The sequence below is a fragment of the Trematomus bernacchii genome, unplaced genomic scaffold (assembly GCF_902827165.1).
Source record: "Trematomus bernacchii unplaced genomic scaffold, fTreBer1.1, whole genome shotgun sequence".
Classification (NCBI taxonomy): domain Eukaryota; kingdom Metazoa; phylum Chordata; class Actinopteri; order Perciformes; family Nototheniidae; genus Trematomus; species Trematomus bernacchii.
The window spans coordinates 5593546-5612751 of NW_022987313.1; the positions used below are offsets into that span (position 1 = coordinate 5593546).

At 40.6% G+C, this 19206-nt stretch overlaps 2 protein-coding genes across 4 annotated transcripts in view; one reads left to right on the forward strand and one right to left on the reverse strand.

The window, feature by feature from the left end:
• Window positions 1–9905, forward strand: part of fancm (FA complementation group M) — a 39728-nt gene extending 29823 nt beyond the window's left edge. The window contains exons 14-24 of one of the 2 annotated variants that reach the window (XM_034126744.1): window positions 1414–3316; window positions 3414–3499; window positions 4131–4199; window positions 4398–4517; window positions 5877–6039; window positions 6159–6265; window positions 6367–6848; window positions 7189–7282; window positions 7671–8010; window positions 8611–8905; window positions 9438–9905. In XM_034126744.1, the coding sequence (XP_033982635.1) occupies window positions 1414–3316; window positions 3414–3499; window positions 4131–4199; window positions 4398–4517; window positions 5877–6039; window positions 6159–6265; window positions 6367–6848; window positions 7189–7282; window positions 7671–8010; window positions 8611–8905; window positions 9438–9564 (3786 nt within the window). In that variant the 3' untranslated portion in view covers window positions 9565–9905. The remainder of the gene's footprint in view (window positions 1–1413; window positions 3317–3413; window positions 3500–4130; window positions 4200–4397; window positions 4518–5876; window positions 6040–6158; window positions 6266–6366; window positions 6849–7188; window positions 7283–7670; window positions 8011–8610; window positions 8906–9437) is intronic. The other variant, XM_034127455.1, reaches the window with a different exon arrangement.
• A 1241-nt stretch (window positions 9906–11146) lies between these two features.
• Window positions 11147–18187, reverse strand: LOC117480769 (mitochondrial basic amino acids transporter). Of its 2 annotated transcripts, XM_034128561.1 has the most exons (4): window positions 17833–18187; window positions 15656–15699; window positions 14634–14717; window positions 11147–13014 (listed from the first exon to the last, which is right to left on the reverse strand). In XM_034128561.1, the coding sequence occupies exons 1-4, from the start codon at window positions 17864–17866 to the stop codon at window positions 12235–12237; spliced, it is 942 nt and encodes a 313-aa protein (XP_033984452.1). In that variant the 5' UTR covers window positions 17867–18187; the 3' UTR covers window positions 11147–12234. The 2 variants fall into 2 exon arrangements, with proteins under 2 accessions (XP_033984452.1, XP_033985184.1); XM_034129293.1 differs by lacking the exons at window positions 15656–15699; window positions 17833–18187 and adding an exon at window positions 14983–15013.
• Window positions 18188–19206: the final 1019 nt, after the last annotated feature.

Here is a 19206-nt window from a genome sequence, read left to right on the forward strand (position 1 = left end):
ACAGTTGATGCTTTCACACAGAGTTGAATGGGTGATACAGCTCCTCTACGCTTATTGACCTGTTAGTGTAAAGACAAAGTAGGGCCTTACCAACAGCATATGAATCAATAGGCATGTGTTATCTGACCAAGCGATATAGATGAAGCTTTGTTGTCTGCACAAATCCAGTTTTATAACAAAGTAAATGTGGAAACAGTCTTGACCTGTTTAGTCACTGCACGATTTTATGCAGTTCCCCATTTCTAAAAACAAATGGGGCTTCTTTTTCTCTCCATTCAAATCATTTTCCATTCTATTGAGTCGGAAGCTGCACTTAAATCAGTGACATAAGCACTCCACATCTCATTGTATCGTCTTATTTTGAGGCAGAAGCACTAATATGTTGTACACACACACTTCCCTTGTCAGTCTTACATCTTGTTCTTTCTTTTCTGTTCATTGAGCATATCCATCCTTCTGGTGGTGGGTTCGATGGCCCCCCGTCAGCCATAGCAGGATGCCACTCTAGTTGAATCACTTCCAGGCCATATGGCTTGCACAGATGACAGGTGTTAGATGACTTGCCCACGTGTGTGCTTGGGCGTAAGATACAACAAGAAAGAGCGAAAAATAGATGGGGAGATGTTTTCATTTTTGGCTGATTTTTTTGTGTTGGTTAGGGTTAGGGTTACAAAACATTCTAATGTGGACAAAAGGTTGATCTTCCTCGATGTTTCAGAAAAATATGAGATATGTTACATCAGTTTTGTATATGTTCTCAAGGTGTTCCTGCAATACTGTAGCTCTTCATAGGACACTTCTTGATTAAATCCCTTAAAGGGGACCTATCATGCAAAATGCACTTTTGTACGTCTTTTATACATGAATATGTGTCCCCGGTGTTCCAGGGAACTCACCAAGTGTCAGAAAACACAACCCTCTCTATTTTCCTCCATACCCAAATCTCTAAAAAAGGGGCTGCAACGCATCTGATAAAAACTGATCCAGATTTGAACACTGTCCTGACGTCAGGACGGTGGCGCTACGGCTATTGGGCCAACTCCACCAATCAGGAGGAGACAGCCACGGCCATTGCCGTTGGAAAGCGCTGGAGACGCTGTAGTACATATGCCAGGCCAGTAGATGGTGCTGTTCTCACTGAATCTGCCCAGAGCTAGAAATTGTCAAATTGAGCAAAATGAGGCATGGCTACAATGCATGATCTGTTTGGTATTTTGAAAAAGAAAAAGTATAAATATGCCTTATATAGGTATGGTCCTACACTATATTATTCAAATATAGCATGATAGGTCCACTTTAATGTTAATGATAAGCTGTATGATTGGTGAACTGCCCACCCTGAGAGTCCTGATTACAGCCCCCTGACCTTGGAGATATTTTGTACACAACTCTTCTGTGTGTGTTTGTGTTCAGGGGGAGTGTCGTTACGAACAGGAACTCCTTCCTTACCTCCACAAAGCCAATGCTGTTGGCCACGTGAAAAAAGGACCGAAGCAGAAACAGAAGGGTTCAAAGTCCGCCACTAAAACCACCAACAGCAAAGCCAAACCGTGTCACTCGACGTTGTCTGATCTGGAATGCTTCGAAGAGGAAGAAGATTGGCAAAACACACGAGGAAAGAGTATACTTTCTTCATTTGCTGCGACAAAACAGAAACTTGCTGCTGAACATGTTACTGAGGCGCCTAATGATGGGATCACAGATCACCGAGGACCCGAGGGTGTTTGTCCTCTTCCCTCAAACAATGACTGTCCAGAAGCTGACATGGATTATGACTGTGTCATTGTTAACGAGCAGCAAATGGTCGGTGAGCCTGTAAATTCTAAAACAACTTCACGGCTGAAGCTTGAAGAAGAGGAGGATGTTGAACTTCAGGCTATGTTCTACCTTCCTAAATGGGATTCAGCCATTCCTCCATCATTTGCTAAACTCCTCTCAGGAAGAGATCAGAGTCTGAAGGTTATCCTGGCAAACGTGGCGGAACTCCTATCCCGATCTCCTCCGCCACTGATTGAAGATTTAGAGGCAGACATGGCTGCTCCATCACTTCCTCCGTCTCCTCAGCAACCTCATCAGCCATTCCACGTCAATTTTACACTAGATGTGGAAGACGACGACGATGATGATGAAGTAATGATGAGTGATGCTGATGATGCACCACTGAGGGCTAACTCAGATGAGCATCCAGTTAATAAAGAGGAAGGTAAAATGTATCATGATTGGCCTCTTGAGGATCAGCAGCAGCAGAGCGTCAGCATGGGCAGCCCCACCTGGGATGAGGTTTTTGGGGAAGCTGAAGAGAACAATAATCATGATATAGGACATAACCACAAGGAGACAGATAATGAGATTCACAATGAGAAACAAGCAGGTGAAGAAGCCAAGAAGTACAAGGAAATAGAAATGACGGATGATGCCATGACGGAGGAAAAAGAGAGCTGTTGGGTTGATGAGAGAAACCAGGAAATGCCAGACTTGACACATGGTGGTGTGTTAGATGACGCTCAGATGGACGACAGCATGGATCTGTTTGGGGACGACGAGGACTTCCTGCAGATGACCATCCCAGAAATCTCCACGCCTGGCGGCACTTCCAGGACGTCCCCGGGTGCTAGAGACATGGCTAATACATCAAAAAATACATCTAATGTTTTACACACACATACACCGACACACCTAAGTGGCCCTACACACACAGCTAAAACCCCCCGTAGATCCAATACGGATGATGTAGCACACACGAAGCCGAATACCCCAAGCAATATGGAGACAAAACACACAACAACATCAAGTAAACCTGTAACAGACAATTCAATGGCAGACCAGGACATTTCAGCTCATTGTGACTCTCCCACAGTGCAACAAAATTCCAAATCATTTGACAGCTCCCATGACTACTTCCCTGTCAACTTTGATCTTGGCTATTCCCTGGAGGACTCTGATGAAGCTGAGGAAGAGGCGGTTCCTGCTCCTTCTATGTGGACCTCTCCAAACCCCAAGGAGGCCGACACTACAGCGTCTCCACGGGCCGTCTCCAACTCCTCCACCCCCTCTTACAGCTTCCATAGACAGAAAACCCCTCTGCAGTCCAGTGAATCTAAAATATCTACACCACAAATGCTGTCGGCGTATAGAAAGACAGAAACAGCTGATTTTCTGGCATCGCCTCTGGTTTCTAGATATGGTGCTCTCCCATCTCCAATCACCTCACAAGGAGCTAGACGGACGCTCGTGTCTGGCATCACCGGGCCTCGCATCCAATCTTTATTCCCCAGTTTAAGACAGACACAACTGGAGAACTCCCCTCCTCATCCAGGTTCGTACCTACATTTGTTCATAATGGTTGTCATCCTCTTTTTGAACCTGCTGTTGTAAGATGTGCCTTTTTCTGTCTCGCTCACCTTCTCTCTCAGTGGAGTGCGTCAGTGACAGTGATGATGTCGTGGTTCATAAAAGGAGAGCTCAGAGCAAGGTCAAACCATTGTCGTCACCGGAAGTGGTGAGTAAGGCCTCTCGATATTAGAGCTGCAACTAATGATTTTCAAAAATAATTGGATTCATCTGCTGATTATTTTCTAGATACATCCTCCGGTCTTATGTCAAATTGTGAAGATGCCACTCACCAGAGCTTATGTTTTTAAATGTTTTGTATCCTAAACAAAAGTCCAACACCAACAGATGTTCTATTTACTATACACAACAATCATCAAAATTGCCTGTGATTGATTTTTTTAAGTGCACCTCTTGTTGATATACGTCTTTCCTTTTCCCTTTCATAACATTTATGACTTGAATACAAAATGATGGCCACTTAAGTTTGAATCTTTGTGTAAACATTTGAAATACAAAGTGGGTAAAAATCCAGAGTCACCCTCTGTGTTGTTGTGTTTTGGTACAAAAACAACGGACTAGACAGGAGATATCTGATTCAGATGGCTCAGGCTGCCTCTGTCCATCAATTTCAAGGTACTTGCAGTTGTCATGACAACCATTTTGCAAGCAGAAGCATGTGCAGCTCCTGAAAGTTCTTACCAAAACACATCTTGATAAATATGTATGACGTTCACATATTGTGCAGTGTTTACTGTATAACTCGTGTGTGTATAAGAGCAATGTCTCTTCTCTGCTAGTCGAAGATCTCCAGTGATGTGGACTCCCCGCTGGTAGTGAAGAGGAAACGCACAGCTGCTCTTATTACTGTGAGATTTCCATCATTAGCAGTAAATTACACCAAATGGTTCATCCTATTCAACACAGCCGATTTGATTTGACATACTTTCACTCCATGCATTACTAATGATCAATTCTTTAGTCCTACTGCTTTGCTAATATGCATCTTCCTAAGCCATTAGCAGTGTACAATACGTGACTCATTTGTTCTCCTCGTTGGTCTGCAGTCTGATGAAATGGAGGACCAAACTGTCTCCGATGATGATTTCCAGAATGACTCTGTGTTCACACACAGAAACACAGCACACGGAGCTGAGAGGGAACCAGTCCTACAGAGCAAAGCCAAGGTCTGTGTGACAACAGATGACTCTGCAGAACGCTGTGATCAGAGTCTGAATTATAACATGTATACTTTAAGTTTGTATACCTGCGTATACTGTAGAGCAGTGGTTCTCAACTGGTGGGTCGCGGACCCGTTTCGAGTGGGTCGCGGATGTGTGAGTGAAGAAAAAAAAGTTGAAAAAATTTTTTTGAATTTTTTTTTTTTTTTTTTTTGGGGAAAAACTCAAACTTTTATTTTGAAGGCCCGATTTTCTTCTCAGAGTGTACCAGAATGCGTAGTTTATGTTAGTATTTCTAAAAATCTCCTGGGGGAGAATCCCCCAGACCCCCCTGCTGGGGTTGGGTTTCAGCATGTGTGCCTTTTTATATAGTTCAGCTTTGATTCCATCATCTCATTAAACCTTTTTTAAAAGCATACTTTAGTTCTGTGAAGGGATATAAGGGATATATGCACTGTACTTCACTTTTATTAATATTGTATGCTCAAAAGCGTATATATTACAGCACGATATTTTGTTGAATAGATTTGAGTGCTTCAAAATGTTGGGTCGCGATGTATTGACCAAGTAAAAAGTGGGTCCCGAGGCTTGACCAGTTGAGAACCACTGCTGTAGAGCTCTGGTTAGTGACTCCACTTCGAGCGATAGAATTACTAACAAAGAACTGCTAACAGAGCACTTATATACTAATAAAGGACTGGCTTATCTAAAGCTAGTTGAGTAGCACTTGAAATGTTTTGGCTCTATGAAACCTGATGTACTTATATGGTTCTGTTTTCTTCAAGTTTGTGTCTTCCTGGTCGAATGTACTTATTGTAAGTCGCTTTGGATAAAAGCGTCAGCTAAATGCAATGTAATGTAATGTAAATATGTTACTTTTGTTTTAACTGATGAGTTACTAGAGCAGAAAACTCAATGCACCGTCATTATTTGAGGTTAATGAGTGTATTTTCTTCCTGCATTTTGTTTTTATACCATAAATAAGTCATGTGTTTTGGGGCTGAAAACAGTTGCGTGCTGCGTCCAAAAAGAAAACACTGAGTGTTGAGAGTGGAAAAAAAGCTGTACATGTAAAAAATTCCGAGTGAAGAGGCAGATTCAGGTAAAAACTCTTTAGTGTTAATCCATACGAGCGACCCCTTTTACATTTTTATATTGTAATTTAATAGTTGATAAGATAGAGAAAATATAAATGATATAGCTGCTCTTAAATCACACAAAATAAAGTTGTTTTGCCTCCCTCAAAACAATCATAAAACATTTCAGACACCTTCCTCTGTACATAAAATGTCAAGTCTATAAATATCTATCACAGACACCTTCAACATCCATCAGCTTTGGCATTTGTCATTTTGTTTTCCTCAGCACCCAAAATGTCGAAGGGGTCGGCAGTTCCTGGATGAAGAAGCAAAGCTGTCGGAGGAGGAGGGGTCAGACGTGTCTTCTGATGAAGAGGATGGAGAAGATCAGAACCACTCTCTGGAAGGCTTTGTGGTGGACAACACACACTGCTCTCAGGGACTGAATGGTACACCATGGATTTATCTGAAGAAATAAAAAAAAATGTTGTACCCTAGTGAAGTACATTTCAAATGTAATCAACTGAGTGTTTGAGTTGAAGATGGCTTCCTGTTTGTTTTATGACAGACTCAGAGATGCAAGGTGTCTACCTAAAGTCGGTGAGAAGCCCAGCTGTCCATGGAAAGTTTAAATTGTCCTACAAAAATCATAAGAACATGGACATATTTTCTCAGGTATACTGGATATTAACTTCTCAATGCATATATACAACTTTTCATAACAATGAAAACAATTATGATTGACTCGAGTCCATGTTCCTAACATTGGTTCACAGGTGCCCGAGATGGATGAAACGTATGCAGCGGACAGCTTTGTGGTGGGAAGTGATGAAGAGGAGGGGGAGAGCAGCGAGCAGGAGGCTGAAGACATTGAACTTATGCCCGAGGAGTCGTATGTGGAGGGGCGGAGGCAGTATGCCACCAGACGGCGGGTTTTCCTCCACAAAGCCAGAGCAGGCGCTAAGACTACACCTGGATGTCCTCCAACGACAGCTGGTGTGAAAACTAAACGCACCCGTGTCATACACATGAATGATTCAAGTGATGAGGAGCTGGAGGAAGCTATAAGGAGAAGTCTAGCAACAGAAGGGGGTGTTGCTGCCCCCTTGTGGCCACAGGCAGTACAGCCTGAGCCTAACAGGCAGCAGCAGCAGCAGAAACCTTCCTCCTCCTCATCCTCTTCAACCATAGCATCCAAAGTCTCGTTGCTGAGCAAGGCAAAGAGGAGCTCAGTGAGTGCGGAACAGCAAAATGAGAGGTAAAGAAATTCTCATCTGGTAGCACATTCAATTCAAATAGCTTTATTGGCATGACCATAATGACATGCAGTACTGCCAAAGGTTTGTACAATCACAAAATCTATACATAAATATACATTTGGAGTGTACTGTGATGTTCACAAACATTTTGAACAAGCAAGAATATCATGTTTTCTTTGCAAGGAATATAGTTGTTGAACATGAACTATAAAATGAATTATTCAATTTAAAAAAACACAGAACAATAGAAAAAGTTCAGGTTAGTTATTGAATACTGTGCAGGGAATATCGAGGAAAACATTCAACAAGCACTAGAGAATCATTTTCTTTCTCCTGCAGGTATCGCCGGAGATTAGAAAATCAGCATTTGCTCTCTGATGAACTAGACTTTGCAGAGTCAGATTTGCCGGTATCCTCCAAGAAACAACCCCAGGTACGAGCAAACATGACACACACACACACACACACACACGCACACTTATGGGTTATGCTCGGTGTTAGAAGGGAAACTTAATAATAATACATTTCATTTATATAGCACACTTTAAAAACAACGTCCTCTCAAGGTGCTTCACAATGCTATCAGGAGAAAATAAAGTTATCTAAGGAGCATATTGAATAAAATATGTTAATATAAAAAAGGTTAAGAGCATAAAAGGTTAGAATAAAAATAAAGGACAGTCAGTAAAATGCGGTGCGGAACATGTGGGTGTTGAGGCTTTTCTTAAAAACTGAGAGGGATGCAGAGGTCCGTATGTGAGAACTTGACCCATGATCCCTAAAACATACTTCAATAAAACTACATTGAGGATTCCCTGCAGGTCCAGGCCCCCCCTGCCCCCTCCTCAGAGCCGCAGACGTCCTCCGCTCAGAGTTCTTCCGTCAGTGCTCCTCCCGTCTGCATCCTGGTGGACAGCCGCTGCCTCAGTGGAGGAGCGGAGCTGATGACCAGCCTCCGTCAGCGCCACGCAGCCACCCTCCACGTCTGCTCACTGGACAGCAGCTACTTCATCGTCAGCAACCGCACAGCAGTGGAGAAGCACAGCCAATCAGATCTGGCGGCAACGCAGAACCGGAAGCGATTGGCTGAGAGAGTGAACAGCCTGCAGGGGTTGTTTGAGCGAGTTTGTCTCATAGTGGAGAAGGACCGGTCCAAGCCAGGTCAGTCAGACTGTTGATTTGATAAGCAACGTTTTGTAGATTATTAGCCTATATTTGGATTACAGGAAAATATGATAGTTCACACAATAATTTGATTTAATATGAATTAGTAATCAATCAAAGAACTACTCACATATTTAACATAACAAGTAGCGTTATCACAGTCTTACACCTAAAAGTCCTGCATTTAAAGTCTTACATGAGTAAAAGTACTCAAGTGTAGGCGTCAAGATTATACTAATAGTACCAGAAGTAAAAGCGATCAGTGTACAGAATGGTTTATTTCAGATTACTGATGCAGCTGTTAGAGATGGAGCTCATTTTAAAGACTTTATGATCTAGTGAAAGCCTCATCTATAACAATATATCATCACTAATTTGTTTATTTATATTTTTTATTGACAATCTGAATCTTTAAAGTAACTGAATCTGTCAAATAAATATAGTGCCGTAAAAAGTAGAATACCTTCCTCCGAGTACCAAAAGTATAAAGTAGCATATAATGGAAATACTCAGTTAATTGCCTCAAAATTATACTCATTATCCCAGTTCTACCACGATATATATATCTGCTGCTCATGATAATTGTCTCCTCCACAGGTGAGGCATCACGTCCGTTTCAGCGAACACGTTGCTATGACAGCACTCTGACGGCTCTGGTGAGTACGGGGGTGCGCCTGCTGTGGAGCGACGGCGCTGAGCAGAGCGCCGGCCTGCTGGCAGACCTGGCCCGGCTGGAGCAGCGGAAAGGTCAGGCCATCGCCGTGCCGCTGGAGGTCAAAGGGTCGCACCGGCAGCAGGCCCTGCAGCTGTACCTCGGCCTGCCCTCCGTCAGCTACGTCCACGCCCTCAGCCTGAGCCACAACTTCAGCTCCATCGCCCAACTCATCAACAGGTAAAGGAAGAGTGTGTACATCGTGGGCGAACATGTTCAGATGGCTTCTTTCCCTTCACTGAAAGACAGGAACAGCCTGAACAACATTATTAAAACCTGCTCTAAGGTCATCCGAGTGAAACGGAGAGACTTAAACTCCTTTTGTAACCAGCAGATTCTGCGGAAAGCAGAGAACATTCTGGCCTCTCCAGGTCATGTTCTTGCAGATTAATTTGTTCTGTTGGGCGTAGATATGCTCTACCTGCTCTTAAGACAAATTGCTTTTCAAAATCATTCATCCCCTCTGCACTCAAACTTTTAAATTCTTGATAGGTTTTTTTATTTGATTATTTATTGATTGTGATGCTATGAAGTACTTATCGTCTAAATTGGAATGATCCACATCTGTGCTCCCGGGTGTATCTGTGTGCTTTCTTCCCGTATGTTCCTGCCTGTGTACATGACATAAACTGCTCATAACCAATTGCCCCTTGCGAGATTAATACAGTTGTTGATTGATTGATTATACACAGTGTCCTCTCCCCTCCTGCAGCTCCATTGAAGCCATACAGAAGGGAGGCAGTATGAGTCGATCCAGAGCCGAGGAGATCTACCGCTTCCTGCGCTACTCCTGTGACTCCTTCATGATGAACTCATCCACAGCAGGGAAGAGCAGCTAGCAGCGGGGACAGTTACTATGCTATGTCCAGCAACTTCTCCTTCGGAAGTTGTTTATCTATAAGAGAAGACAGTCAGGATATTAAGGGAACACCAGTCACCTATCTGTATGTTATAAAATACAATGTGATCCTTGATAAATGGCACTAATGCTGTCGGACTCAGTTAAAGCACTACCACGAGGAATCATAAGAAATCTATATTTGTTTGTCACTTGAATAACTTATTATTTTGTCATAATAATGGATACATTTGTTTACAATGCTACTCTGAAATAAATAAGGTATAACCTTTCTTTAATAAACATTGATATTTTTATACAAAAAGTTTCACACCATATTTATGTGAAGGATTTGAATGAGTCTGCGTCAGTATCAAATATTAGCAGTACCTGTGATATCCATCTATAACCACTAGAGGTCAGACTTTCAAATTTTTCTAGGGTCACTTACCTAAATCAACTCATCCATTTATTTATTTTGTATTTTATTTTAACATGTTGATGCTGTACAAAAATGTTGACCTTTATTTCTCCATTCAAGAGCTACATGGTCTACATGGTATGCATGCTGCTTTGGTGCAAGATAGTTACATTAACGTCACAGAACACAAAGGCAACATCAGACGGATAAAACATCCCTTTTACAGACACACTTTTAAACAAGAAATAAATCTAGAAACAGAAAAACACCGATTATAATTAAAGAAAACATATTTAGCCTACTTATATTTCACACTTTCAAACGTATAAAGGATGACATTAAAACACCAAATTCACAGTACGTACAGTATTGTGTGTATGGACAACCCCAAGCTGTTTCAGGTCAGTCTAACATCTCATTGACGAGTTACAGCAGCAGCAGTTTAGTTTAGTACTGCAGACATAAAGATACATGTGTGATTTGTGCCGGACTGCAGTTTCAGTGTTAGACGTGTTATAGTTTACATTTTAAACCTGCTAAATGTAAAACGTTTGTGAAATGGAGCAGCTGTTAACAGGGTACAGAGGTCACGCTGCCCTGTGTGTTCACTCTGTTATATAATGACTGAAGGTTAACATTGAGAGGAACGCAAAGGGGTCCTAACCAGATTGTAAAGGCTGATGCACAACCTCAATGTCTGATTAAGACCGTAATGTTGTCACTTCATTTCATAACAGTGTGTGAATTCTCCCTTTGTTTGTCTGACAAAACTAAAAGACAACGCTATCAATAGCAAATGGTTTAGTTTTATCTTTGAAAGGAGATCCTATATATATATTTTTTTAAATATACACTATGGCTGAATAGTAGGCTTTTAACAAATGACCAGTTCGCTTCAAAAATACCACTTGTGACTCGGATGGTCTAATGTCTACACAGTGCAAAGTGTAGAGCCTTCTAAATATTGTATCTACCACCTACCGACAAGAAGCACAAGGTTTCAAAATACATTTTGGGTTTTAAAAAAAGCCACTTTTATCAAGCCATCATCTTAGGGTAACGCTGTAACATAATCGTTCATTAGTGGGAAATATACAATCTACTGTAAAGTGAGAATTTATGGAGAAAATAGTTTTTATCTGCAAATGTGCTTTATATCATACCATAAGGTGCTGTCCTTGGACACTTTACAATGTCCAGAACAAATAGACTGCATCAGATTTGGTTTAGCACAATGATTGTGTTTAAAAACATTAAACATTATTTATTTGTAGACGACTATCTACACCATGTTATTTCATAATGTAATGGGCCAATGCCTGAGCCTGTAATCATCCCAATTATAACTACAGACAGTAGCAACTCTCTGCATCTAATTCCTATGCCTTCTCATAGGAAAGCTGAACTACAGTTGTAAAGTCAAAAAAGAATACAACAATTTCTACATGTGTATGTCTGTTTGTATTTGTAACCATTAAAATAAGAATGTAGTGTTAACACTTTAGAGGAAAACAGAGAGCGGATGACTTGACATGGACATCAGGGAGAGAACAATATGGATGGCTCAAATGATACAAGAAACATTTTACATGTGTATTTAAAAAATACACTAATTTTACTTGAGTGAAATTAGCAAGAAATACAGTAAACATTTACTATTTCTTTTAATGCTGTTGATTCTTTCTAATGAGATGCCCTATTCAGTTTCTCAAAGTCAAACGTGATGTCTTTAAATGTCTTGTTTTGTCAGTCCAGAGCCCAGAGCTTTTTGTTTAATATCATATGAAAAGCTACAAATATCCACATCATGGAGGCTGAAAACAGTACTTTCTGCCATTTTTGCCTTGAAATTCCCCCCAATGAATTAGTCACTAACAGTTGCTACTCTAGCGCACAGCATTAAAGACCGTACTTATTTTACTCTAACCTTTAGAAACATCTGTATCTGCCACTGTATTTTTTGTAGTAACTTATGTAACGGTCCTAAATTACTTAAAACTAAAAAAAAGTGTAAAAAAAACCAAGGACCTTTTAAAAAAAACCATGCCATATTTACAAGTGCAGCATTAATCTTAAAATATATATATATTATTTAAATAATACATGTGGTCACTTGGCTAAAGCTCCATGGCCTAACCTAGGATCAGTTTACCTTTCTCATTATAGACACCGGTTAACAGATCATAGACCTACGTTCAACATCGTATTTCATCTTCCTGTCATCACACTTGCTGCGGACTGACGTAAAGCTCACATGCTGGTTGGCTGCGTCTGTGGCTGCAGCGGGACAGGCTGCTGCAGCGGGACAGGCTGCTGCTTCGAGTCCTCAATGCTACACTCTTGTCCCTCGCGCATGTACATCAGAAATAGAGTCACAGTGGCAAATGTGGTAGCATTGACTGGGAACGCGCGGAGCAAAGTGGACGTGAGCCCGCGTGTGAACACCCTCCACCCCTCCTTCTTTAAGCTCTGTCGGACACAGTCCATAATGCCACTGTACTGGTTGACCCCGCCCACCCCGTCCGCTTGAAGACGCGACTTGATCACATCCACGGGATAGGTGGAGATCCAGGAAGCGATGCCAGACATTCCACCGGCGAACAACAGCTTGAGGATCATGTAAGGGTCCTCCGGCTCACAGCCCAGGTAACGGGTCCACGTGTCCCAAGCGAGAAAGTACACCCCGAACCCGGGCGTCTCGCGCATCAGGGTGGTCACCATGCCGCGGTTTATCCCTCGGATCCCCTCCTTCTTGTATATTCTCACCAGGCAGTCCAGGGAGTTCTTGTACAGCTTCCGCTTAGACTTCTTCTCTCCAGTCCCTTGCAGCTGCATGCGCGTCTTGGCCAGCTCCATGGGGCAGCAGATGACACACTGGATGGTTCCTGCTGACGCTCCAGCCAGGAACTGGTTGAGAGGCGTGTCACGGCCAAGCTTGCGCATGGCGTTGCCCTGGACGCCAAACACTATGGCATTGATGAAGGTCAGGCCCATCATAGGAGAGCCGATGCCTTTGTACAGACCGGTCATCTACAGACACAAACAGGAAACACAGCAAGATTTACACACATTTTTAAATACTGGGTTGTTACTCCCTTAAACAACTCCTTCAAATGAAGCTCATAGTGTTAATAATCATAGCAGAGAAATGTGTTGAATTTGAAAAGTTTTCAATTTTGAGGCTTGTTTGTTTTTAGTTGACACTTGACAGCTCATCCGTAATACATACAACTATGAGTACCTGGCTAAATTATACCATAAGGTGCTGTCCTTGGACACTTTACAATGTCCAGAACAAATAGACTGCATCAGATTTGGTTTAGCACAATGACTGTGTTTAAAAACATTAAACATTATTTATTTGTAGACGACTATCTACACCATGTTATTTCATAATGTAATGGGCCAATGCCTGAGCCTGTAATCATCCCAATTATAACTACAGACAGTAGCAACTCTCTGCATCTAATTCCTATGCCTTCTCATAGGAAAGCTGAACTACAGTTGTAAAGTCAAAAAAGAATACAACAATTTCTACATGTGTATGTCTGTTTGTATTTGTAACCATTAAAATAAGAATGTAGTGTTAACACTTTAGAGGAAAACAGAGAGCGGATGACTTGACATGGACATCAGGGAGAGAACAATATGGATGGCTCAAATGATACAAGAAACATTTTACATGTGTATTTTAAAAATACACTAATTTTACTTGAGTGAAATTAGCAAGAAATACAGTAAACATTTACTATTTCTTTTAATGCTGTTGATTCTTTCTAATGAGATGCCCTATTCAGTTTCTCAAAGTCAAACGTGATGTCTTTAAATGTCTTGTTTTGTCAGTCCAGAGCCCAGAGCTTTTTGTTTAATATCATATGAAAAGCTACAAATATCCACATCATGGAGGCTGAAAACAGTACTTTCTTACATACAACTATGAGTACCTGGCTAAATTAAAAAAAGTAGACCGGTCATGGTTAATCTAAATATGAGTAATGCACCGATTGATTTAAATCTGTAAAATCAGTGTCATAACCCAAAATCTGCTGTCAAATGTACATGTGATGCCTATAGGTGTCATGATTTCTACTATCATAAAAGAGCTGATGATGCTTGAAGACTTCAAATGACACTTCACAACTAACCGCAGCATGCAGCTCAGAGACTACACAGTGGAGTTGCTTGAAATGACTTTTTGTAACAAGGTTAAAACAAAACGTGATATTAAAAACATTGAATTGTGGATACTACTAAATGATTGCTGACAAATTAGATTACGAGGGAACAATGGGCCAGGAACCACTATAACATTGTGGTGTAGGAGGAATACAATCTAATAATCCCTCCAAGACGGCCACAAGAAACTCACAGAGACCAAACTCTCCACTCAGCTCAAATGGCATGATGTCCCAAAGCTTTATTTAGCCCACGCAGGATAAGGTCCTCACTGGCCCTGGCTCACAGACACACCTCCCACCCCCTACCCCCTAACACCCCATGTAGGAACATGCTGGCTGCTGCATGTACTTAGAGTGAAACTGGCTACATTAAAGTGACCCTCTTTAACCTCGGCACATTGTGAAAGTTACACTCATTACTTAACACACATGAGGTATGGAGCTGCATTCTAAGAAACAAACACAACGTACCGACTCCTGCCGTATGATTGACTGGAAGCAGTGATATGTCCCACGGTACAGAGGTCTGTCCACATTTTGAACTTGAAGTCTCACCTGCGAATGATATGCTTCATGTTAGAGACATCCAAGAGTTATGAAGCCAAAAACGACAAAACGCACATTATAATACAAGGGGTACAAAAACAACAGCTAGAGCTTTTAAATATTTTAAGGGTGAAAATGGGATGCAACATGAAGGGAGAGAAAATAACCAAAATAAAGTTGTTGTAAAAACGTAATGTCTTCTGTGCTTTGTATTGCTATAGCTTAAAGACAAGACATTGGGTGAGAGGAAAAGAAAGACCTTGACGATACTTACTAGGTCACATTTCCATGGAGAGGTTGTTTATTTCTCTTTCTCATCTACAACACAGCGACACTGTTACTGTTAAAGACCCAGCAACAGCTCAGGGAGAAATGACATTCAAACAATTGTGTGCTAAATGTAACTTTCTTGCCTTTTTAAACAAATCAAGTGAATGATATATCACAGCAAATTCAATGCAATCTTATAAGTCACGGTATCCTAAAAATGCAATGTCGAAAAACCATGCACAATGTTTTATTTTACCATTTTTAGTAGCTGTATGCCAAAAGGAGTATAAGTTAGTCCACTAACTAAAGCGACTTTGTGACTTTGGGGTTAGTTGAAAACAATGACTGTTTAGGGTTAGTGAGTGCAGGAGTTACTCAGTAAAATGCCAGTAATAAAAGACTATTTCACTTATAAAGGAAGTGAGAGCACGTTCTTGGTACATAGGTATGGTTGCTGATAAATACTGCATTTTTGGGGGAAAGAAATATCGGTTTAGAATTTAAGAAATGCAACTGTAAAACAGAAAACATAATCTAAAAGGTCTTCAATTACAGTATCTGATTCCTCTTGTAAACTCACTGTATTTACAGAGTGGTCAAAATGACAACACTGAAAGTACTGGATCATGCCATTGGCTAATGTGAGTAAATAGTGATGACGATGGACACACACCCACCTTCACTGTGTCAAATGGATGTCCGACCAAAACACCAGCAGCACCTGAGAAAAGAATTGACAGGATTTAAAATCATATTAAAAAAAATGGTAATCATAATTAGAAAACAAATGGAAGTGGCTCTTCACTCAAAAGCAAATGTATAATCTGCTGGTCGCTGATGACGGCTTTACGTGCATGACCTGTCCTTGACTTGACTGAGACATAAATCTATTATACAGTAGGAAATTCTAGTCATGACAAATGATCACCTAATATTCAAATGTGTACTGTTCAACCTATATATCCTGTTGTCCATGAACTAAAAATGTGTGCAAACATATTTACTGATTTAGAAATGTTGTTTATAGACAGAGGGAAACAAAGGCTCATTATTAAACTCTGTTGTGGTGTAGAAACTTTAACATAATTATTCATGGGGATGCATCCCAATTCTAATGTCTTGAGCTTATGATTAAAAAACATATCTACCTCCAGTTATAACTATGGTGCAACCAGCTTGCCTTGGCACAGGCTTGTATGTATTAGTGAATGAATAACAAAACTGTCTACAGCAGCGTTGGAGTGAATCCATTTAAAATATGCTCAAATTATTGTACAACACTTGCAGGTGCACTTTGTTTTGACTGAGCTTAACAAACCAGTTTTTCTCATCGTGCAACTGCAGAAATGTAACGCATGCAGCACTATCCAAAGCATTTTTATCTTTAGTGGAATCTAAAAAAAGGTCATCCTGTTTCCCTTGAAGTTCATTTATTTATTTAATTCATTTGCCTGACATTTAATGGCTTTCTTTAAAATGAATGCTTCCTATTTGTGTTTATTGGAGACAAGGATATGTTGTTAATTATGTCTTCCAAATGGCTATTCTCATGCAGATTTTTTCCAGCTGTGTATTTTCAAATTCTAGCGCACTCAAGCTGGTTTCTCCAAAATGACCTACCCCACCTTTAATGTCCTCCTAGTTATTATAAAGTTTGAATGAATGAATGCAATTATCCCTGACTGCGATGCACACAAAACAGGCTGGTATTTAGACATATTTTACCAAATACAACAACATTATTTTGCAATGTATGCCTTAGGAACTGTGTCTTCGGACCCAAAACGTTCATCTCATTGTGCATTATTGCAAACGTGCATCCCATCAGGGCCTCTGCTCTGTAAAGTGGTACAATCTGGGGTCGTTTGGGAAGACCTGGCCTTGGGCAAAGACACAACAGCTGACAAGATTCCCAGGGGTTAATGGTGAGACTACCAGGAAAAACTGTCTGTGAGGTATTTATAATCAAACGGTAAGCAATGAACTCAGTCAACTTCAGGTCGTCTTCTAGTTATACTGGGAAAGATCATGACTTTCCAGTATAACTAGAAGTCATCAGAAATGGGTAAGGGGAGTGGTTGGAGTTCAAGGGATCACTTTATATTGGAAACTGGTGGGGACATTGGGGATTGGAAGATTTCTGAATGGTCTTTAACATATAGAGTTGTAGGTAATGTAAAGGTGGGTCAGATTGAGGTCAGGGTAGATAATGACCAAGATGAGGGAAGAGAGAAATGTTACTGATCAATACAACATTTTATGATTAATCCAGGGGTGGTTAGTTGATTACAATGCACACTTTTTTTATTCTATATTTAAAATTTGATGTAATGTTTTATTATGTGGAAATAAGCACCTAGCGTAAATGAAACCCATTCACAATGCAGACTGGTCTGATATATCATGATAAATAATCACGAAAAGAGATGATGCTATATACACCTGATGCACTGATACACAAAACTTGTTCCCCTTTATTTTTGGGTTAAGCTAAACTGATTTGAGCAAGCTAAATTAATATAAAACTAGTTATAACTTGAATGACAACACAGACTATAAACACCACTCCCTCTATGCGTTACAGGTATAGAATGTAACTTCAGACAGGATTTAACTACATCCGGGAATTTATATTTAGAATATAATCTTGCAAGATGTCTCTAGCCTGTTATTGTGGTATAAATGTTTCTCAGACGTGGCAGTGGGAGACAAATCCCTATCTTCACTGTGTGAGCTGTCCATGCGTTGCTTGAAGACGGGGGAAAAAAGGAAAGCTGGCTAATGCTAATGCTAGCTTTTACTTGTTAACCTGGGTAACGTGGCTAGCGAACATCAATACTGGCTAATTACTTACCTCCTATGCAGCCTGCAGCGAAGTCCAATGCCATTCCCTCAAAAATCTTACGCTTTGAAAGTGTTAAGTTACCTCTTTGACTGACAAAACGTATTATTGGAAAGATAATACTTCCCGGAAATCTGTCTTAACTTGGATTATTTACAAACTAGTGCAGCGCTGTGCAATATCCTCTCCTGGGTGTCAGACTGATGCTGCCGAGCAGAGTGAAGATTTCTCCCGGTTTATTGATAACCACACGGACTCGGAGCCTGGTTAAAACTGTGACAGATGTATTTTGCTGATGTGTCCTCACGCTCACTACTAGAAGTGCCCAAAACCTTTCTATTTCTGTACCGCGGGAGGGGGAGGAGGAGGCGGGGGTTCAGAGTGAAGAAGAGTTAAGCGTGTCTGCCCTTTTGTAAGGCAGTCCAATCAGGTTAGCAGGACGCAGACAACTCCCCAGTGGGTGCTGTCCGCCCCCCCCTCCCATTGGCTGACGCCGGGCGGGCAGAGGAGAGTTTAAAACTCTAGAGATACTCCACAGCGTCAAAATCAATAGTGTTATCATGGTGGTCGTCATCATGCGTATGAGTGTCTAACTAGGATATTGAAACAGAGACTACAGAGCATTGTGCCAAATTCAGGACACAAAAACAGCTGTGCGGTGTGGTGAAATGAAATGGAATAAAACAGCCCTGCAACCAACCAACACGTGGTGGAAGTACATATGAAAAGTATTGCTCATACTTGTAGCCTAATTGTTTGTTTGTAGCCTTTATTTAACCAGGTGAAAAATCCCATTGAGATCAACGATCTCTTTTTCAAGGGAGACCTGCAGTACATTGGTTACACATAAAAACAACAGAAAACAAATAACTTGAGTATATCTGTTACATGTTTTCTTAATGCTGCTACCAGAGCTGCAAAAGTACTCAGATCTATGTATATTTTCCACATGTATATATATATTTTTATAGCCGGTTTCTCAAACTTACCTACCCTACCTTTAACTTTTTACATTTTTAATGCTATTTTATTTCCATTTCTGAAATATTTTGGACTGTTTATTTCTCTCATGTACATTGCCTTGCCTATACGCAAAAATGTCCCAAAATTGGAATCAATAAAGTACCTATCTATCTATCTATCTATCTATCTATCTTGTTGTACTTAAGTATAAGTATAAGTACCAGAGCGTAGGAATACTCTGTTACAAGTTAAAGTCCTGCATTCAAAATGTTACTCAAGTAAAAGGAGAAAAGTATTAGCATCAAAATATACCTAAAGTACCAAAAGTATTTATTTTGCAGATTGGTGCATTCCAGAAACATATTGATATCAAAAGTAAAAGTATGTATTATACAAATTGATCCATTCCAGAAACATAATTAT